Source organism: Amphiprion ocellaris, chromosome 19 (assembly GCF_022539595.1).
Source record: "Amphiprion ocellaris isolate individual 3 ecotype Okinawa chromosome 19, ASM2253959v1, whole genome shotgun sequence".
NCBI classification, from domain to species: Eukaryota; Metazoa; Chordata; class Actinopteri; family Pomacentridae; genus Amphiprion; species Amphiprion ocellaris.
In genome coordinates, this window is record NC_072784.1 from 21,679,661 (window position 1) to 21,703,012 (window position 23,352).

General features: G+C 39.5%; 2 protein-coding genes across 3 annotated transcripts; both read right to left on the reverse strand.

Annotated features, from left to right (window-relative positions):
• Positions 1-101: 101 nt before the first annotated feature.
• prkacaa (protein kinase, cAMP-dependent, catalytic, alpha, genome duplicate a) lies at positions 102-17,827 on the reverse strand. Of its 2 annotated transcripts, none has more exons than XM_023277926.3 (10): positions 17,058-17,827; positions 9,080-9,141; positions 8,472-8,600; positions 7,917-8,015; positions 7,738-7,820; positions 7,525-7,651; positions 7,324-7,419; positions 6,213-6,335; positions 4,402-4,566; positions 102-3,180 (listed from the first exon to the last, which is right to left on the reverse strand). In XM_023277926.3, exons 1-10 carry the CDS (start codon positions 17,101-17,103, stop codon positions 3,055-3,057), a joined length of 1,056 nt encoding a protein of 351 aa, XP_023133694.1. In that variant the 5' UTR covers positions 17,104-17,827; the 3' UTR covers positions 102-3,054. The 2 variants fall into 2 exon arrangements, with proteins under 2 accessions (XP_023133694.1, XP_023133693.1); XM_023277925.3 differs by lacking the exon at positions 17,058-17,827 and adding an exon at positions 12,078-12,541.
• Positions 17,828-18,364: 537 nt separating this feature from the next.
• asf1ba (anti-silencing function 1Ba histone chaperone) lies at positions 18,365-23,124 on the reverse strand. The gene is made up of 5 exons (XM_023277927.3): positions 22,963-23,124; positions 22,733-22,854; positions 21,981-22,096; positions 21,279-21,455; positions 18,365-19,180 (listed from the first exon to the last, which is right to left on the reverse strand). The coding sequence occupies exons 2-5, from the start codon at positions 22,839-22,841 to the stop codon at positions 18,989-18,991; spliced, it is 594 nt and encodes a 197-aa protein (XP_023133695.1). The 5' UTR covers positions 22,842-22,854; positions 22,963-23,124; the 3' UTR covers positions 18,365-18,988.
• Between the last annotated feature and the right edge of the window lie 228 nt (positions 23,125-23,352).

Consider the following 23,352-nt stretch of genomic DNA (forward strand, 5'->3'; position numbering starts at 1 on the left):
GATTTGCATGTTACAGGAAACATTTTATAAAGATTGTAACTAAACAAATGTGTGTGACATTGCATGAGGTGAAAAGAGAGCTAACATATAACCCAGACATGTTAGTCTTAACAAGTAAAACTTTATTGGAATGATACATTTTGCAAAATATTACTTTATGTATATATTTTTTTTTAACATACTCATTGTGTTCTAAGGGTATCTGTCAAGTTCTCCAGAGGGTAAGATAGTTAAGACTGTCAAAGGCAAGGATATACAGTATTGTTTCCCAAAAGGTACAATAGACTACACAATCACTGTACCCAGGTCATGAGGAAAAAAGATTAATGTTGTTTTTGCTTTTTTTTCTTCCTTTTTTTGAAAATACAATTAGAAAATATGAGCGCAAAACATCTCAGATGTAAAAAGTGTTATGTCTGAATGAAGAGTGTGTGGAGACCTGATGAAAATAGAAGGCAAACAGGAGAAAAACTTAAAGTAGCACAGAGCAGTTGATAGTGTTCAGCTGATAGAAAAAAAGAAAATAAAGACAACTGACAAGAAGTTTTGAATGGGAAACAAAGAAACAAAAAAACCCCACTGTGATGGCTTCAGTGTCTGAAGTGGATCGAGTGGCATTGCCTTCTACCCACCAACTCTGATTTAGTTATTTGTCAGGACTTAAAGGCGAAAAGATATTACATGTGCTCTCGTCAAAGCATTACATTGTGTCTTGAAGGTTTCAAAGAATTAGCACAGAGGAATTCAATCTGAAAAGGTATGGCGTGTGCTTCACTATTTTGAAAAAGACTGGACAAGTTGGTTGGTGATCCACTGCACGGTTTAGTGTGATGCTCTAACAAATCAAAGGTTAATCAGCAACAAGACTGTTAGCTGCGGAAACAATGATTTCTCGAACAGGTCCAGGGGAAGTCTCGCTACTGGGCTGTTTTACTACATGCAAGGAAAAAAAAAAACCAAGCTCACCAAAGAAATGTGTATTGTAAAAAAAAAAAAAAAAAAAAAATAGAAAGAAAAAAATACACACGTTTCCAAACAGCACTGAAACATCTCCATCAGACTGTTCAAGACATTCAAATAGGTATCCTGCGTTTGATCTCAATTACATTAAGACACTGCCAAAAATAATTACACAAGCCTACTGAAATCATTTAGTCCAAAAACATTCTAAAAATGTCATGTTTACAAGAATTCATGACAGATAGACTGAAGCACATCAAACAATTCACAGAAGCTTTTCAGTGAGATGGACAAAGTCTAGCACCTATAGGGCCTATGGAGGGGGCGGGTGAGTGGGCGAAAGCGTACATCCTTCATCGAACCAAAAACAATGTGTTCAGTTGACAAACCAGCAATAAGATTTGGTCTGCGATTGTCTTGCATCCACAGAAATAAACTTGGCAAAAGGGGACAGCTTTAGGATAGCTTCCTTAGTTTAATTTGTTACATAGAAAGCTGAAAACTGGAAACAAAACACTTCAATCCAACAGTCCCCCACAAAAAATGAGGTTGGACTGCAAATCTATGTGAAGGTGTTACATGTAAGGAACATACATGAGAAAGAGAAAAGGGGGAAAAAAAAACAATTGTCAAGGTGAGAAGCACAAGTTCAGTGACAGTTATCTGCAAACTGTTGCCCTACAGCTGGATAATGAACTGAGCCCAGACACATTTCACTGGGTCCTGTTCCATCTTCAATAGAGCACTGAGTGTCCATTTTAATATTAAACATGTTATCCACGATCTCGGGTACGTCAGCACAAATAAAACACAATGCTCTGCCATCTTTCTTTAAAAGTGATATTATACAAAAATAACATGCACATGTTGTTGAAACGTTTTGCTACTGTTTTGCGTATTAAAATCCACCACCGTCATAGTTACATACAGAAAACTGCAATGTTCTCAGTTTGCAAATTTGGCAGAATTTATATATCCGTTTATTTATGAAATCTTAATTCAGTTTCACAGCTATGAGACAATTTTTGAAAAAGATGGATATTTCATGTTCTCTATCATATATCAATATACATGTATAAATGTTCTATGAATTAAATAAACAATAGTCAGGAGTGTGACCACAATGTTAGCTGCTGCTAAATCACAGCTTTTTAACCCACCCTTGAGCACTAAATAACACACAAGCACAGAGATTTGACATAAAAAGGACAAAATGATCACCAATAAGATTTTTAAAATGCTCTAATAAATTCAGCTAAGAGAAAGACAGACTTAAATCCAGACCTCATGTTTACTTCTCACAGGTCCCCGAAGGACTAAGACCCAGAAGTTTACTGTGATAAATCATTTTCACTCTGATCAAAGAGGTCACCACTGCTTCAAGTGCAAGCAGCAGAGTGCATCATCTACCCAATAATCATGCCACATTGAGCAGACAAAGGCAGGTGCAGAGAGTTTTCAAGCTTTCAATCAAAACGGGCACGAGGACCGATGCCGCCGCAGACAGCCGCAACTCTGCACCAATTCTTTCAACACAGTTTTCCAACCAGTTGGCATTATGATAGGCACATCTGTTGGACTTGGTATTGCTTGGACAGATTCAGAATGGAGAGATGGAGAAGGTGGGGAAGGAGTGGGGTAACCGGGGTGACAAGATACAACAATCATTCTTAGAGAAACTTGTAGAGAAGTGCCCATTCAAAAAAAAAGAAAAAAAGGAGCCTAGCAGATTCAGTACCTTAACAGAAAATCAGTGCCTCAACCTGCAAAGACTGTCATTACACCATCAGAAAGATACAAGTCTAGCTGAACAGTCACAACCTGTGCCTGTTCTCGTCAAGCCCCTGCCACAAACACAAGAGGGATAAATAAAATGAATAGGTAACAGTTGAGAAACAATCAGAAAAGGCAACACTGCTGGTTCTGTTGGATCTGTCTTCACTTTGCCTACCTTTCCATTGGGGGATTTTACATTGTTATCCTCATCACAAATAAGCAAGTTATCAGTCCACGCTAGTGCTTCCTGTGTTCAGACCCCCTTTTACTTTCTAAATCCCCTCTCTCTCTCTCGTGTCCGCTACTTGTGGTTGGAATCTAGAACTCGGCAAACTCCTTTGCACACTTCTCTGTGAAGGAGACTCTGATTTCCTCTTCCTCGTAGTCATCAAAGTTGCTTGTGTCACCAGGGCCTTTGCACTTAGGAATAAAGGGAGCTTCAACCTGGAACACACAGGACGGTAAAAATCATCAGAATGATGCAGAGTGGTTTAATGGAGAGCAGCAAGGTCATAAACTACTGGATGACATTGGAAGAAGTCTTCAGAGATTAAATAGTGAAAAACAGATTGAGATTTATTTATAGATGCACGTGTTAACATAAAGAGATTAAAACGGGAATAAAATGCATTCAAGAAATCAAGAAATCCCACTTGAATACTTGGAAGATTCATCTACCTCTCGTCACATTGCAGGACTAGCTGTATGATCGTGTGTGTGGTCGTTTGCTTTCCCTGAAGCCAGCTCATCTATTTTAAATTCAGCTGGTGATAACTCAGGTTTCTCTGAATGAAATTCATCAGCTGGGAGAAACAAATATGAACTTGCTGCATTCATTTGCATCATGTATTAGCAGAGACTGTAATACTGATACTACAACTAAAAGCGTAAGAGTGGGAGTTTTTCTTTTTGAAATAAATTAAGACAAAAAGAATGATCTTGCTCTTGTAGTGTTCTTACAGTATTTCCTCTAATGTACTGTTTCTATAGCCTGTATTTTAATTAACCTTTAACTGCCAGCATTTGTTAGACGCCTGAGTGTCTCCGTCTGGGTAGCAATTTTCACAGCCTTTCTCACTATTTATTAGAAATCTTTTGACAATTGTAGGTGATTTTATACAACTAAACCTGAGTTTCTAAAAACTGGATTCTGTTTGTATTCTTATTGTATTGTCAAATGAAGGACACATTTCTTCTCCTGGTCTGCTTTAGAATTTTGAAATTATGTTGCAGTACTGCTATAATCTTCCTGAATCAACTAGCTGCTATGTTACGAAAAAAAAAAAAACTAAACTAAGGGAAACACATGTCCTGCGTGTTTCGGACATTTTTCCATTAGCCTCCAATGCAATATCCACTGTGCAGAGGACGAACAGATGGTGTGAAATTACCCGTAGCCACAGATGCAGACTAAAGACACCTCTACTGACCAAAGTCTCATTAAACCCATCTTCCTTGGGGCTCCTTCAAATCTAGCCAAAGACCTGTGTTGCATGTAACCTCCTTTCAACACTCCCTATTTCCTTTCTGCCTACTCACTTCCAAATATCCAATAAAGGCAAAGTAATAATAATAAAACATGTTTTTCTTCTGCCCGTATGATGCAAACAGAAGAGGAAGGCTCCATTTGTGAATATCACTACTGTATGGAGGCTGGCCTCTAACCTTCCTCTGGTAGATGGCAATCCAATCAGTGGTGGCAAACCACTTGTGACCCTTGATATCATTGACTCCATTCCTGAGGTTGCCAAAGCGCTTGGTAAGGTCCACCTGCAGCAAATTTCTCAACAGATCCTTCAGGTCTGAGCTGAAGTGGGATGGAAAGCGAACCTGGAAACAGTAAAAGAAATGTTAGTGTGTGTTCTCAGGCCCAGCATTCTGGATTTTACGCTTTTGTTTCGAAACAGACTGAAGGACTGTGGTCTATAGCTATAGATTAGTGCAAGGTCTCAATGGTGTGAAGTGCTACGAGACGTGCAACTTAAAATGACACTAACAGCGTGTCCACACTGAAGATATGTGATGGAACACGTTTCTTGCTTTTTACTTCACTACACTGTATCAAGTTTTTATCAGTATTTTTTCCTGAACAGGAAAAAATCTAACAACTCTTAAAATCACAGAAAAAAAAAATAAAATTACATGTTAAAATATGTATATTCACAAATGGTAATAAGTTTTTTTAACACTGTTTGACCATAAACTGACACTTTTTTTTTACTGCATTTAATATCAGTATTATTTTTGAGATAATAGTCATTAAATTAAATATGAATATTAAAGATTTAAAATTTGTATGTTTTTTGATTTTTACTTTACATAATTTTCCTGTTGTTAAATTATTGATCATATCTAGCACAATCACAGAAAATAGTTATTAATTTACATGCTGACTGTAAAAAAAAAGACCACATCTGTCCATATCAAAATTTTGTGAATAGTAATTAACAGTATGTTACTGTAAAATTACACTCTTTTATGGTATTCAAACCTGCCAAAACATCATTTACAATTATTTGCCATTTTTTTCCACAGTTTTACTTTTTTAAAAAAAAAAAATGTTACAGTATCGCACTGTTTAACATATTTTTGTGATATCCTTTCTTTTCACTGTTTTTTTTAATAGGATATTTATGTGTTGAGATTTGAGCACTTCTGAAATGTGTGGACACAAACAGAGCAACAGGCACATGGCTTCATGCTGAACTGAGATGCGATGTGCTGATTGCGACATGTCTATTTGTTTTCACTATTCCATTTTCCCTTGATATTTTTGTCTTCATAGTTTATTTGCCTTTCTCACCATCACTGAGCTATGACTATACATGAAAGCCAGGGATGACGCATCTACAAGCTTTAACTGTAGTCGCACACATGACTTACTGGAACGTACAATTTACAGTATATGACAGTGACGTACTGTAACCTCGTAAACTGTCAAGTCAGTGATTCTTGTGTGCTGTGAAAACATCAGCACATATGCCACTAGTATCAAGTATTTTATAATAAATCCAAAAATAATTAAAGGAAAGCAGAAGATTTACTTAAAGAGGGGATGTATTTCCTTGTGATATATCATATTAATAAGTAAAGAAAAAAAATAACCACCATAAAGAAAGAATTCCAACGCAAAGGGGGAAAGAATTGATGAGTTAACTGTAAATTAGATTTTTCCTTGATTTTGCTGATGCGGTGCTTCTGAGGGTGCAAATAAAGGTTAGTCAATCAGACACCAAAGTAGTCTATAAATGGAATCATGAATCAAATGTTTCCTTTATCTTTACATAAACATCACAATTTATAAAGTTAAGAAGGTAGTACTGTGATAATGCTATCACTGAGAGATGATTTCTACCAGAAAGCATTTGGGGTTTTTGAAATTATGTTTAATTTGCTGACAGTACATTTAAAAACTATCATTCTTTGATGGAGGAAAAGTGTAAATGGACTATTCAAGTAGCCTTCTCCAAACTCACCTTCCCTGATACAATCTTTTCATAAATCTGAATGGGCTGGTCAGCAAAGAAGGGGGGGTATCCAGCAGCCATCTCATATATCAGTACTCCCAGGGCCCACCAGTCCACTGCTTTATTGTAACCCTGAAAAAATGCAATCACGTCAGGAATAAACTGTGTGCTCAAACAAAACACTCACTAGACTGTTGACAATGAAATGGTTTCCGGTACTGACTCGCAGATTGATTCATTAACTCCCACACTGCCACTGTGACATAAACATCATCTGTTTTTATGTTTCATTTGCTGCCAAGTCCTTTCTAACAGAACACAGGTTAGAAAACAGATTAGTTTCTTGGTATTTATCATTATTTTACTATAATTTGTCCAAAAAATTACAGAGTTCTCCACCATTCCTCCCTAATATAATTTGCAGTGGTCTTGCTTTACCAACCCATTTTGTAAACGCTCTGGCTTGTTTTTATTTCTTTAAACCAAACACAGTTGTTTTGGGCAGAGCTAACCGAAGAATGCAGCTCTGTATTCACTCAAAATCATGATGGATGGAATTGTTTTAATAAAACATTTGCATGCAGATGGGCAAGCACTGTGATCCAGAAAGATAACCTAACACAGGTGTTATACTGTATGATCCAAACTCTTGGTAAAATTTGAGATTTTCAGTGTGATCGGTTACTGCTCGGAGGTTGTTCATAAGAAAATGGTAACACATAGAAAGAGGAAGGAAGGACAAAGCCACTTGAAATGAGCAGTGGCAGACTACATTTGCAGCAACATCGCTATTTACCATAATCAATGTTTGTTATCTTCACACATCTCCATTTATAACAGCCTGTTCAGTTTGACTGAAATAGGTGGCACATGATGTTTTAATTTCCTCTTTTTAGGTGAACGTCTGGTTACTAAATAATTACAATATAATAGTAATAATAATAATAATAATAAACCTGCTTAATAGAGGAGCTGATAACCACCACTGTGACAACCATTATCTCTGACTGAGGTTTTAGGCTTTATTGAGCCAGCTTATACAAAGAAAGCCTAGATATGTAGAAATGCTTCATACTACACCCCTCAGCACGTCTCATCCTGGGCTGAGCTCAACACTGACCTTACTGAGGATGATCTCTGGCGCCAGGTACTCTGGAGTCCCGCAAAGCGTCCAGGTTCGGCCCTTCACCCTTTTCGCAAATCCAAAATCTGTTACCTAAGGTCAAGAGAGTACAGCTCTGAATACTGGTCACATACAACGAGCACTTTTGTGTAATACTGTTGTAGATGGCTAAAAAACAAAACAACATGTAATCCTTGCCTGTATGTAACCTTGCTGGTCGATGAGCAGGTTCTCCGGCTTCAGATCTCGGTAGATGAGATCCAGTGAGTGAAGGTATTCAAAGGTCAGTACAATCTGGGCTGCGTAAAAGCGGGCATGTGGTTCACTGCAAAACACATGAGCCTCAGTATTTACAGTCAACTAGTAATGCATGGAAATATGTAGGTTGAGTTAACTGAAAAGTCAACTTACCTGAATCTACCAATCCTCCTTAAGTGAGAGAACATTTCACCTCCAGGCACATACTCCATTATCATATAGAGATTACTGTTATCCTGCAGGGAGACAAGAAATGTCTTAATTTAATATGCAAAACCCACATAGAAAGATGAGGTGAACATAGATTTACAGACGAACACCTAAATACATACCTTAAAAGAGTGTTCCAGTCGCACCAGGAAGGGAAAGCTGACAGCTTGCAGGATACGTTTCTCGTTCAGCGTGTGTTCTATCTGCTTCAGCTTCACGACCTATAAGGGGTCAGAGTAGATGTGTATTTAGGAAAAATATATTTTGCTTGCTAAAAAATACATAAATAACATTATCATTGTCTTAGCACTTCTAATATATAACTATACAACTAGTTTAACAACAAATTCCTCCATTACCGCAGAAGATTTAATCTCAAAATCGCAATTGGTAACAATTTCTAACATCAACATGTGGTAAAGTCAGAAGGTCTTTCTGGCACTGTGGGACATTTGAACTCTGAAGTTATCGTAAAGAGACTAAAATTAGTACTTGAAAGTGCAGATGGACTAGTCGCTCTTCTCTCATTAAATGTTTAAATAGGAAAATATTCATACAAATACTGTGTTGGTGTATTACAATATTAACAAGAGACAGTATCACCATTACAAAGTCAGGCATTTACATTTATTTACCAAGTTTTGTACTCTTGAAAGCCATTCTTCAAAGTACTGTACCTTCTGTTTGTCAAGTATTTTCATGGCAAAATGCTGGCCTGTCTCTTTGTGCTTCACCAACATGACTCGACCAAATGAACCAGTGCCTAAAGTCTTCAGACGCTCAAAGTGGTCCAGTGCCGCAGTTTGCTGAGGGATAGAAGAAGAAGTCGGTAAGTGGAAAGTGTCCATACTTTAACTATTTTTCCTGAATAAAGCATAAACAAAAAGTCATTGTCATGTCAATAAAATGTTTTAATGAATGAATTGCTGTTGTTATAATCTGGCATGTCTTCTATTTGAGAGTACCTGAGGGGTGCACCGTTGGAAAAAATATAATATACACTGTATAAGCATATATTTCATATCAGCCCAGCAGAGGGTGCACTGGCCCTCTAAAATAAATAGACATTCATCTGTTCAGGGACAGGACTATTTCCATGACTCTCACTCTATCAGAGTGAACTGTTGGCCAAAGTACATTATCGCACCAAGGTGTCTGAACACTTAAAAATAGAAGCTTATCTCTTAGCCAAAGTGTAATACCACTGTGCAATAATAATAAAAAGGCTAAAAAAAGAAACAGTAATGATTACACTGAAATGGAAATGCACGTTTCACTGTCTTACCTGTGCTGGATTCTCCCATTTTTTCAGGAAGTCTTCTTTGGCTTTGGCAAGAAACTCCTTCACTGCAAACAGAAAAAAGGGTGTATTACTCAGAGACACTATTAGATCTAAAATTATTTTAAATAGTGGGTCATCCTAACCTTATCACTGAGACCCAGAAAAGATCACACCTTGGCACTATACGATAAAATGTGGACTCTTTTATGAGGTAGTGAGCATAGTTCAAGTTATGTGATTATGTGTACAACCATATAAATACTGTCAAGGACAGTCTGCATTTATCTGTCAGCATCTCATCTTGGGCCCACGTCTCTTGGTGACTACCGCTTTCATCCTAGCCCCAGATATTGCAAGAAAAACTTGTGCAGACTTAACAGGCTATTTCCAGCAAGTCACCAAATCAAAATGCAAAGCCAAAGCAACACTGACTTAACCGCGTTGCAGTGGGCAACTCGAAATGTAAACCTCAATCGTACCTAGAATTTTGAATTTAATTCCTTATTGTTTCTAGTGGTCAACATGGATTTTCTCAGAAGCATGTGTTAGTGATAAAGAAGACTAATAACAGAGTATTAAAAGCCGATATAAGGGCTCTAGATGGCTCTAGTAACTCTGTGGTGAGACATTGCAGCCTCCAAGCAGGGTCTACTGTTTCTATTTCAGGGGTTTAGGGAGCATCAGTAAATTGCATCTGTAGATAAGCAGATGTTTAGCTAGCGAGAAGTTTAGCCTGTGTTCAGTTTATAGCAGCGACCTTAGACAACTTCAGGGCAAAAACCGGTGACAAAATACATATATTTTCATATTGAAATATTTTTGCAAATATAGAGTTACTATCAAACTTTACATCAATGCAAAATTAGGTTATGTAAGACAACTATTCATCAGCATGCAAGGTAGATTAATAGTTGTGGCAATTATGTAACAAAATGGGAGGGCCAGCTGAGAAAGTTGGTAGCACCTTTGCACACAGAGGAAAAGCTACTATGGAACCCTGGATATACATTTATGTAACCAACCAAAGCCCAGAGACTGGTGAGTACAGATGAAGCACAGTCGCTGCTTCAGAGCCAACAAAATGTTTTTTTGTTAATTCTTTTATTTTATTAGGAATCACTTTCAAAATGACACAGATAATTGCAAAATGCTGAGTACTGAATCTAATAGTCAGCCGGCCCTTAATAGTTTCCATTGCTGCTTGTTTATTGTCCCTGCACAAGCTGAGTAGTGTTGGGAAGTAGCATGATAAAAACAAGCTTGTGCATCTTCCAAAAGTTGAATGAGGTCACTTAATGGTCTATTTTTGAGTAATTCAGAGCTGCTTTCAATAAGGAAAACAAGTGTAAGCACATGATAAGAATTTTCTGACATTTCACGGAGGCCTTAAGGGTGGCAACAAAGAAACTCATCTTCAAAAGTCTGAGACTTAAATTGGACTTTCTTGAAGGCACCGTTGTAGAATAATACATTTGATATGGAAAAATAAGTACATTTAGGCTAACAGTGTATTTTAACGTGGTGCTACTATGTCTTTCTAAAAACAAATCTACTCTAGCTCTCTCTGAAAACAGCATATGACTTAGCAGTCCAAAAATAAGCATGCCATGCAGGGCATACCAGCACATTACATGCAATTATAGGTCAACAGTCATACCTGTGGACAGATTATGGTAACCTGGCACTAACTGTCATATAGAGAAGCTCATTTTGTCTTCTTATCTTTATGAGGATAATCACATGGCTCTGTGAGAACATGCAGATAACCAGCCCTTCCCCATTCCTCCTTACTATCTGTGTACCAGCCACAGCAGCTAAGGGAGTATTTCTATATCTACTGTTGGTCTTGGACACGAGACAGTGGAGGTTGTAAATGAACAACTACTGCAAGAGAAAGGACAATAATATTAATTTACTGTGCTGCTGTATTGCTACAATTAAGGTCGATCAAGTGCACAGAATAATTTCTTCTCTTTAACTGCATTAGATCAAAAGAAATCTTGTACCGTTTTATTGTTTTAATTGTATTTAAGGTTGTTCTTTTATCTGTACAGCATTTTGGTCAATGCACGCTGTTTTTAAAAAGTGTTTACAAAGAAACTGACTTCACAGCAGTGTAGACATAAGCTGTCACAAACATTAGACTGAGTTTCACACAGAAATAACAGATTATAATAATTGCTTACAAACATGCTAAAAGTATTGCGAAAATGTATGATCTACTAGAAAGCAGTGGAAACATATCCCATGCTAAGCCTTTCAGGATAATGTGGAATTTCTGTCTGCATAGGTAATCAATGCAAAACAACAGCCTAGGGCACAGTTTAAATAAAGCCAGTCAGCTGTCAATAATGAAAGCAATTCATGTATCAGCTTTGTGATATTAATATTTAAACTAATGACCTCTTGAAGTAATGTTCAAATCAGAACATTAAATTTATATACTGAGAATGTTGCAAACAAGTAGGAACCGCCTACACATAAATTTCTCATGCAAATATTTACACACATGCACTCAAAACTACACCAAAGTTTAATCCTGATCTAGCTAATGTGATTTCCTGCAAATTCTCTAAAGACCAGCACCTCCAACAATAGGATGGGAGAAAGCCAGCAAGGACTGCAAAGACCAAAGTTCACATAAACATGTCAAGTGTGCTGTTGCTCCCACAGAGAGCAATGGAAGCAGATTGGTCACCAGGGAGAAAACATTTCCCGTGAAAGTTGCTTAACTTCCACTTTAAGCAGAAACAGCCACAAATGGAGTGATTACTGGCACAATTTGGAACTGCGCAGAGGAAAAACATAGGTGCTGTGGAAAAAGTAGAGGGAGCTAAATAGCCAAATCAACACCTTTCTTCAAGGAATTCTCTTGGTCTTCATTTAGCCTCTCTATTTGTTTGATTTAGGAGGCTTGGCTGCCATGACAGCCACAGGAGGAGTTGCAGGTGATAAACTAAAACTCCACACTCGGACTCATCTGTAACCTCAAATTCCTTACCATCTGGGAGGACTATGGGTACCTCTGGTGCTGCAGCATCTGCCGAGCGCGACCCTGATTCACCTGAACGCGAAGATGACTCCCTCTTCCCTGCATGCCTTCTGGAGCTCTTCCTGTCACACATTAGCCCTGCAAAGTCGCCTCTGTACTTCTTCCTTGGCCTCTTCCTTCACAGCCACTGACTCATGACCTATCCTCCCCCTCTGAAAGCACTCTGGTCAGATCGGCAGCCCCACACATCCACAAAAACCAGTCGAGTGTCCTTGCCGACAGAGCGTATTCAGTCTTTCCTGGGACTTGCACCTTGCTGGAGACCAAGTTCAAAAAGTAACATCCACCTCCAGTGTACAGTCAAACGTAGCGTGGAGAGCACTGCTGCTCCCGTTACACTCACACAGATCAATTGGACCCTTGCTTGGTTAGTATCAATATTTATTCTGTACACAAAGTACTCTCTGCTGTTCCCTCTCATTTCAAACACACACACAAATACACACATATGCATACTCAGAGGCTATATATTGATCTTCACAGGGGCATAATCACCAGGGGGAGGGGCGTAAAACACCAGCTGGTATATTTAGAAAACCCAGAGATGAAGTCCTATGGAAAACTAGGCCTAAGTAAAGACCCTTGAGATGAACTAGACACATCTAGATGCAACTCAAACTTTCCCTAATTAGCAGAAGCAATCAGATGTCACATCAGTGATGATAAATTTTCAGAGATGATCTGGGTGTTTTCGAAAACATAAAAGTGGCCCTCTCAGGAGACACTAGCAAAGCAGGAATGCACAAACCACAGTGAAACTTTTTCTCCCAGCGCAAATGCACCAGAGAGTCTGTGTAGTGCCAGTGCTGAATTGATCCTCCAAAAATCAATCCTACATCTCTCCCCTGGGCCTCACTGGCCCACTCTGACGCAGGAACAGAGGGGTTATATTAGGGCGAGCTGACCGACATTCAACTGCGAAGCGCGCCAAATCGGTTCTCAGGCTACACAAGGCCTTGTTCAGATGGCATGTGGTGCATAACAGTTAAGAAGGCAAACAGAGCAGCATGTAAACTAAAGATGTGTTTACAAGCCTGTAAAGGTGAGAAATCAATTTTAGTCATCAGCTGCTCAATACAGGCAGAGGACAGTTACTAACAAAGCTGCCAACGGAAAGTCACTTTATGTTGTACTGTCCTGAATTTAAAGAGCTAGTTAAATTACCAACCAATTCAGGAGCAGAGGAGCTAAGAGACTGAGTCTTCAGTCAACTTACACTTTCATGTCCTTTTCTCTACTACTGAAATGCACTTGGAGAACAGGCATAATGCCTGCATCCATCAGTTTCAGCGTGTAGCTGTTCTTATTAAAATTGTGAAGTATTACAGTGACCCCAAGGCTGAAAAATGAAACGGTGAGAATGTCGCTTTCCTTTTTTCTGCATAGGAGTGTATTTCATACAGAAGTCTACCGTCTAACACACACAAAAAAAATCTTTGCAAGGTTAAAGTGTGCATGTAGTGCCAATTACATATTGTTATTTTGTTCTTATAGTTTTAGCTAGTTAGTTAGATTAAAACCTCCTGCCTATGAATTTTGATGCTGAGATGTATAGTCTCCAATTAACATACATTTTGCAGGGTTCCTCCTGTTTCTTTGGGTGCCCTCATTTCTTCAGCACAGTATTACAATATGCCATGGCTGAATGCGTTATAGTGAGCAAATAATTTCAGCAACACTACCTGTAGCTTTAGAAGATAGACCAGCAGACAAGGATTCACTCTACTACCATCTGTTTTGCACCAAATCCTAAGGAAATTACTGTTCCTGGTCCAAACACTCAACTTCATTGTCAGTTGTCCTCTGCTAGATCCTGCTAGATCTCAGGATAATTCCCTGGAGTGTGGCAGTTTGCCGAGTGGCTAGTTTGGTGCTGTAAGCTAGTCTGAGGCAGCTGATTGGCATTTCAAATGTAAGGTCTACTGATAATCAGTGCAAGCTTTTAACAAAGCCCCTTTAACTGGAGACAGGAAGTGATGAGCGATCCAAACACAAACCTGCCTGCCCCTATTACACAAACCAGCTGTGTGTGCAGAGCAGGGGCAGGACATGAACCACGCTGATATTTATAGACACAGGGAGTTGCACTTGGACAGAGTGCCACCTCATTATATGGTCAAATTCAAAAGACTCACAATTCATTACAACCATCCCTTGTCATAAACTGGTTATGATTACGGTCATGCGCAGATGTTTAAGAAGTGTGAGGTTGGAGATGTATATTATTAATCTGAAGAATTACCTGAAAGTATAACAAATATAAAGAGTGTTGGAGTGTAAACAGATTCATTTTTGCACTGTGTAGTTTAAGGCTGATAGTGTTTTGCAGTGCAGCTGACAAAACGCTTTCACAGTAAGTGAGAAATACCTTCCTTTTTTCCCTGTAACTAGAAAACAATAGGTAACAGAGCTGAGACAAACAACGGACTACTCTGTTTGAGTAAATTTGTATACATGGACATACGCATACATATGACCTGGCTACAGGCCTTAAATAATAAACCGGTACATCCAATGTCTGCTAGTATGACAGATAACTTCACCACAGCCACAAGCACTCAACTCACCAGGTCACAAGATAAAATTAGTAACAAACATCATCAAAAAAAATGCAGCTTGGTTATCTGTTAAATATAGGAGTTTCAGATCAGTCTGTGACGGGCTAAGCTTGTAGGACATGGTGTGAACTCCAGCTCCACCCCTAACCCATGCTCTTCTCCAGCACCAGCATGAAAACTCACTCCAGCTGCAAGCCTCTAGCTCCTCCTGCGGTTGGTCATGTCTGCCTTCTCCACTACCTATGTCCCCTAGACACGGTCCAGCTCGATGAAACAGCCTTCCTGCCAGCTTGTGAATAACAGACATCTTACAAGGCTGGAGGAAGCCAGCTGATAGCCTTTGTAGAGTTTCAAAAGTGCAGTACTTCCGGATGTTTTACCAAGCGGAAAATCCACAAAATGTAATACCAACAGCGTCTTAAAGGCCAAAACTTCAAGCTATCTCGGTCGGCTGTGTTTAGGTTATAGAGCAGAGGAGGCGATGACCAACTGTGCAGAGCATGGGCTGGACCTTCCTTGCTCCTTCACTTCCTGCTGCAGTTCATAGTGTCTATCCGCCCTGCTTCTTCCTGTGGGCCAGAAATTAGCTCGGTATAGCAGTGCGGTGGCTCTCCACTCGTCTTCTGCAACCTGGAAAGTTCAGTGACAACAGACGCTGCACACCTGAACCGGCTCTCAACACTCTCTTTCCATTTTCCGTCAAAACCAAAACGAGCCGTCATGTTGTCCTTAATCTCTACTCTGCTCTGTGGAAAATTACACTCTGGGGTGTGCGCTCTGGACCCCTGGTCTGCACCTGTCTCTGGGGATCAGGGTGGGCCCAGAGTGATCAGGCTGATAAGGAAGTGAAGCATGACATACGAACAACCCTCCCAACAGCAGTGCTTTCTCCTTCCCTGTTTTTAGCCAACTAATACTCAAATTTCCATTCTTAATAAAGGACGTAAAAAAACAAACATTTGTGCTCCGACACCTGAAAGTCATGGCCTTGTTACATGGGTTGCCAAGGACGGGTTAACGTTACAGAGACAGGAGGCCATTCTTCACACCTACTCTCTACCAGCAACAAGGAGCTGATGCTCATTTCACAGATACCCGTTCAGACATCGCACACTTAAGCGTTATTTATGGTGTTATGGATAGAAACATAAAACAGTGTCCTCCCAAGTCTTCTCTAGGTCCAGTGAACTTTAGTCAAGAAACATTATAATAAAAAATAGAATAATTTCCCCCGAAACGTAGTCATTGAACACTCAAGTTCATACTTGATAATAATTAGTTGTTGTTAGGCTATGCTTCTGATTCTTTATCCTTTTCTAGAAATTAAGACAGCAAGAAAAACAAATCAATTTGATGTTTGTGAAGTTCATTAAGGAAACAGGAAGTTGTGCAGAGCAATAACATACAAAGCAATTATCAAAAAAGCAAAGTGCCTCCCTCTCTCTCTGCAGCATGCACGCAAACACGCACACTCAATGACACATACAAGTGCCCTTGTTCCAAATGCTGCTCATCACATGTTGTTCAAGAGACTCCTTAACTCCCAAGTTTCTGCCTGGAGAGGATCACCCTCATGCATCATATGACAATGTCCTGGTGGCTTTTTATTCCACTGATAACAACCAACACCCTTCTGCTCAGTTACTCTTAAACACAGTCAGCGGACAGATTCAATTCATGACAATGTAAACATTCTGAGACAGTACATGCATCTTGACTGCATTTATTTTAAAAATCAAACCTCTTTCATGTACAAAGAGGACTGTTTTGTCCTGGAATGATTACATTATTTTAAAAAGTGCATTAGATAACAATTCAGCACAAGGGTTTAGGGTTGCAATGTTATTGCAGCATTCCATAACCTTATAACAGGAGAAAAAAATATGTGGAACACATAAACCACATGCAAACCTATGACTGTTGTATAAGACTACTTGTTGTCATCCTCACTGATACCTCTGAATATAACCTGGGGCATTTAATCACGAGCTTTCTCACAGCATGGGCAAAGAAAATGAATAACATCCTCTGCTGTTCGATTGAGATGACCATAACTTTGCGGTAAAAATTACTTAGCTGAAGTTTAGGTGTGGATATGAATGGCCATGGGCATCTTACATGGGGTAGACAGTCCCTGTGAAAGTTCAGTATATTGAGCTCATCCAACTTCCTGGATCAGAAAAGGTGTTGAAGCAATGTAAAATGGTGTAATTACAGAGGGTCTCTGGGCTCTTATGCACTGCACGGGTGTTAAGTTGTGCATTTTATGTCACTGCCATTGTGGGAAACAGGAAATGACTACAACCAAACGATCCAGCAGCAAGCAGCACGATAAAACTAGCTGCAGCAGCTACGGGCAAATGGTACTCACCACTCTCCATCTCATTGCCTTTCTTTGCGGTGGGCGTGTTGCCCATGATGGCAGGCTGATGGTGGACTCCCTGGGCTCGGAATGAGTTCTTTTACAAGTCGTTGAGTGATATTACACCGCTAACGCTGTCGCTGAACTCAATGAAGCTGACAGCTAGCTACTAGCTAACAGCTATCATTATTGATTAACGAATGAAAAAAGATTTACTCCAATACTTATTCGTTACGAGTTCGGGAAACTCCAGACACCCGAGTATATCCAAGTCTGCACCTAATACTTGCGCTGTGGGTTAGCTAAGCTAGCACGTTAGCTAACTGTACAGCCAGCGGATGTCAGCTTGTTAGCTGGTCTATTTCCAAGCGAGCACCGGCGAATTAGGGTGTCACTTGACCGTCCTCTATTTCCAGATAAGGTTTGGTTTGTCCAAAAATCCGGTCCAGACACAGGTCGTCGAAAGCCGTTTTCTGTCTGTCTAACGAGGAAGCTAGCGTTAGCTTCTAGCGTCCCTTGCAGTCGTATCCTGGCCTGAGCTAACCAGGTGCTATCTCTGTGTAGGCAGGCCTTTTCAGAGGAAACCTGGATGACAAAACTGGTGTCCAGGCTACTCGTTTTTTTCCGCTGTTAAGACAGATATTTCTCCATTCGTTTCTAAACAAGCCGTCAAGTGCAGTGGTTTCCTGCGACCGACCACCTGATAGTCGATTCCTCAGATCAACAGACCCCCTTCCATTAATCTTCAGACCGCAAGGGAAACTCCAGTCATCCATCCACCGAGTCCCGCCTCCGCCTGTCTCTGATTGGCTCACTAAACGAATACTTAGGTGACAGATTTCGAATTCAATCGTTGATTGGACAAGCGTCAACACTTCCAATCATTGCATTGATGCGATTCGTCTGTCAAACGGCTTTGTCCCGCCTCCCGGACTTGCTCGTAGCCAATACGCCCATAACTGTAACCGTGTTTTTCTTTTTGCTTCAAATTATCGGTTGTTTGCATTTATAAGTCTGAATTTCTCAGCGAAAACAAATCGAACGCAGCAATTTTTCAGTCATCATCGTTTTTGCAGTGCGACATTTTCTATAGTCAGTTTTGTAGCCTAGCCACCCCCTTTACCCGAGCTATCTGTGATTGGGTGTGACGTTAGCACAGGCTATTTTTAGTAAAATGTGAAAATATGAGGGGATACTCACACCATTTGTGCTACGAAGCTGACACTCGGTTGTGTTTAAGTGCATCAGGGAAAAAAACAGATGTGTAGTGCATACCTGACAAACCTATTTGTTTTCAGGAGCATTCTAAAAACAAGTCAAGCAAAATAACCCAAGTATTTATTAGGAACAGTTATTCATAGACACATAATAAAAACATCCTTCTTTTATTTGGAACACAAACTTGAAAACAGGAGAAAAAAAAACATAGAAGAGGTAACAGCCCATACAAAACTCCACAATCTACGTGAGGAAAAGTCTAAGTGCGTTTTGAACACAAATATTACGGCAGATTATCAAATTCCTGTACAGCAACATATTGCAATTTATTTGCCTATTGCTTCAGTACTGAAATCCTCTTAAACGGGTACAAATCCGTTCTGCACCAAAAAAAAGGAAGGAAGGTGACTCACACAACAGCTTTCGTATGTTTCGGTTCAGTCATAGTTGTGGTTTCCGTTCCATACTTCAATATTGCTTCCATGGCAGGGAACTATCCATCTATAAATTACAATCAAACCAGTAAAATGTTCAAAATCTTCCTTGGTACAAATGTTCATTTGAAACCCAAGGTGACAGCTGATTTTTCAGAAGTTTCAGGAACATAAGCTGTAAGGCAAGGATGTCTGTACATCCGTTCTTCCACACCAGAATGTCCATAGGCATCCATCAAACGTAACATCTCATGCAGTGAGTCATCACCGTTAGGCAGAGGGGCATCTCTATAAGAAGTCCATAGAGTTATCTGGTAGTATCCCCAAAGGTGGAGCTTTGCCTGGGGGACAGGATGGCGGGAGCATGGAGTTTGAAGAAGGATCAACATTTTCAGAGTCTTCCATTCGCTCTGCACAGCCCTCCCAGTTTATATGGAATCTGGTAACACGTGGGTTTGATGCTAAAATATTCCTCTGGAGCTGAAAAAGGAGCACATTGAGATAAATACTTTGTGCATGTAAATCACGTACATACAGTCATTTTGCAATATCCCTCATAACCGCCCTATACAGAAATATTTTGCACCAATATCCAACAGTTTAATGCAATCTAAAACTTTTTTCTGTATGTTAACATTATATATAAGTGTAATTCAGAAGAGATTTAAAACATTCAAAAATGTTACAAATGTACAATGTATCAAACTTGCCTATTATGGGAAGCTATGTATAATAACTGTGACTAAGCAAAACATAAAATGTCAATATAATCATTAGTACAAAATGGAAACATCCTTTTGAAAATATTTAACAATTCCCTAAATTACTGATTTGTCTGTTAGATACAGCTAAAATTTACCAACATGCACACTACTACTATGTGGTAGACCTGGTGGTCTCTAGAATCAGGGCAAGATAGGGTGAACTCAATGGTACACAGGCACCAATTAGTATTCATTCAACAATAATCACATACACAAATATATAATAACGTGCAACTTTGCAGCCGTAGCCAGTGCAATCCCTCAATCCAATATTTTTTTTGCACCTATGAATGAAAGGTTTCATTCCAAATGCCAGCCACCTTAAAAATGTGACACCTACAATCAAAATCCTTTGTCATTACAGGAAAACTCACAGGGGCTTATTACTGAAGTTACTATCTGAACAAACATCACTGCTTCCAGACATTCCTGCTTAACGACTTGCATAACCACGGGAATGTGATAATTATACAATTACAGTATTTACTTTTCCAAAGTGCTGACCCGGTAGAATGACAGTCTTTAATTCCAGGTAGACATGCTGCTAAATTTCTACCTTTCTATTTTATTGATTAATACAATTAAAGCACATATTAAAACTGTAGTTCTATAGAGTATAAGGTATTTCAAATCAAATTTGATGAATGTCTACAGGATGTACTTTTAAACATGATTTCTGTGAGGGTCAACGTTTTTTAATGCAAAATTCCAAAAGGACCCTCAGTGACACAGAACGCTATACATTCAAGCTCTTGGAATACAGTTATATTCAAAAGTTTGGGCCTCCCTGGTCAAATTAAACAATCTGTTGATTTTAGAAATAACAGGAAGTAAACACGGCCCGTGCAGCAAACACACAATAAAGGATTGTTTCTTCAAATGCTGGACACAAAGAAAAAGCACAACTCCCATATGACAGCAGAGGACCTGGATTTGGTGTACAGTTCCAGTGTGTAGCACTGCTGCACAAAAAGGCAGTGCTCTCTCCTCCTATATCCCGGGAATTATTCCCCCTCCACCATTACGGACGTTCCTACATTTACTTAAAGTACCTTGAGATAACAAGCAAAAAGGCTTTGTGGGGATCTAGGCGCAAGGAAACACAGGTGTATGATGCATGGATTTTTCTTTATTAAATGTTGCACTGTCACCCATCCACACATCTCTTCCTTGCCTGTCTCTCGCCATCATCCTCTCAAGGAGGAGCTAAGACGCGAGGAAGAGACACAAGTGACGCAAACAAGGACTACTGTTAGCATAATAAAAAGCACCACTGATGTACATGGAAGAGTCATCAGAGGGGAAATACCCGGAATCTTGTCACAAAAGTTAATGTCAGGGTTACAAAGGAACACCTCAATAAGCCAGACTTGTTTGGGAAACGTGTCCTGGGCAGATCTGGATTGAGTTCTATGGCCACAACCGCTCAAGCAACAGAACATCTTGTCTACTGGCAAGCATATGGGTGGAAATATTCTGCTTTAGCATTGTGTTACTGCCAGGAAATGCTGCACAGATAGAAGGAAGAAAGGATTAAACAAATTTGCCAATGCATGATGAAAATGTCATGCAAGTACTGATGTATTAGGTTTTCTAAACATTTGCACGCTGCAGTTTAACATGTTCTATTTTTTAAGATCATAAAATAAATTGTAATGATTAATTTTTAGCTTATGCTTGCTGTATTTTTTCACTTCAAAAATCAACAGAATATTCAATCCGTTGCCCAAAATCTGGCAAACCAGTAATATAGAGATGAGGCAGTTATGTTGACATCAGAATTCAGATCATCCAGATATCAAACATTTTCTGACCTGTGTGTAGTTTGGCTTGATTGGAGGATTTTCACGAAGCTCTGGATCTGTGTATTCATTGTTCACATAGTAACCGATACGAATGAATTCTTGGCCACGGTATGTGCAGGTAATCAGCACTACAGTTACACCAACTGCATCACTTTCAGGAATCAAGCCAGTGTTTGGGGCATCAGCCTGCAACAGAAATACAACAAAGAGACGTGCAAAAACATGAAACATTCTATTCCAAGAGTGACATGACAAGCAACAAATGTGGAACTGCATTACTGTCACGTGGCCAGGTAAATAGTTATGAAAATGGGAACTGAAGGGTAGTCTTCTGGTTGCTTGAAATGCGTATAAGTGGCTGATTAGAAACTGCTCCGAAACAATTAAAAAGCAGCAGGAGAGCACAGAAAAAATTAAAGCAAGATTCAATTACCAATTCAAAAAGTGTAACAGAAGACCTGCAATCTCCAGTGAGATGAAAGAGGTGACCAAAATTTACAATACAATGCTTTTAGTGTGTCTCTGTCGCCACTGGGTCAAACAGAGTCAAAGTACAAATAAGCTCAGCCTGGACATGGTTATGCTGTTGAAGCTCAGTTAAAGAGCAGCCTTTCAAAGCAACCTTAAGTGCAATGTGTCTGCCATTCATCCACCATGTGGCAAAAGAAATGATTTGTACTGTTTTTGTGAGTTTTCTTTCATCAAACACACCTGAAACACAAACATGTGTCTCCCAGCAGGTACCGGGCCAACCAAGACAGAGTCGAGAATTTGATCATACTCTTCACTCTCTGCTGAGCCCACATAGATGATCTTCCATTCCAGGTCTATAAATAAAAAGGAGTAAAGAAAAGTCGTGTTTCACAGAAAAACACAAAATTATGGTTGTGGTACTGAAAAAAAAAAACAGCTCATTAAAGAATCAGATGAGCAAGTCAACAATTATTGATTATGACAGATTAAGGCATTTATATTAATAAAATGAAGCAAACATGTTAAAAAAATGGTCAGAGCCAGAGTAAAATATAAGAGTTAACCTGTTTTTCTCAGCCTAATTAAATTATGTGCATACATGTAAAAAATAACAATTTAGATTTTTATGTTACAGACTATTCAGCACAGAGGACTGTATAAGCAACGTCGTAGATAAGAGTTGGGTTCATTATTACAAGGGGAATTATAAAAACATGAGCATATTTACAAATTTTATTGAACTATCTGGTCTGAGTTTACTTGGATAACTCTGAGATGTGTCATCACAAAAAACACAGTCAAGCTGTGTTATGTTACTTTACTGCTGCTTTTAAAGAAACCCCAACGTTTTTAACAAACACGACCCTCTCACTGATGTTAGCATAAGTAGCTAATATTTGGCTAGCCGTTAGCCATTTTACAGCCAGCACCATCACCAGACTCCGGCCTGACACAAGCCATAATGACAGCTATTCAGCGACGGTACCCACCTTCAGGCAGATCTTCCATACACTCAAAAGTTATTTCAAACTGAAAAGGGTTTCCAAAAGGGCTCGGGTTATCTAGAACAGCCACATTTAACACCTGTACCTTCGCCATTGTTGCTGGATCGCTGAAAAAACAGGGACAAGCAAAAACAAACGTTCAAACCAGTTTCCCGGGGAATGCTTTGAAAGCGACACAACACAAACGGACAACAGCAGCAGAAGAAGTCACGCACCTGTAGTTTCACCAGACGTCTGCCTTATTTATACGACAAAAATCCACACTACTCACTCAATAAATGCTCACTATGAAAAAGATTAATTAAATATGAGCTTAGATTGCCGCTCTCCCGCCGCTTTCCCCGTCCTACCCAGGTTTCACCGCGCCTACGGCAAGCTGCGCGGAAAATGGGCCGCCGCCGTCACAACAAACGCAAAGTGCCTCTACTGACCCCTAGCGGCACAACAACAACAACAAAGGCCTGGGCCTACAGAAACCAGCTTCTGTAATTATTTTATCTATTAACGCATTATTTCTTTCCTAACTGCACGAAGTATGTGAAGAAGGAAGCATTACTGTAAACCTCTGATCTACTATCACAAGTCAGTCTATATGCTGCTGGCAA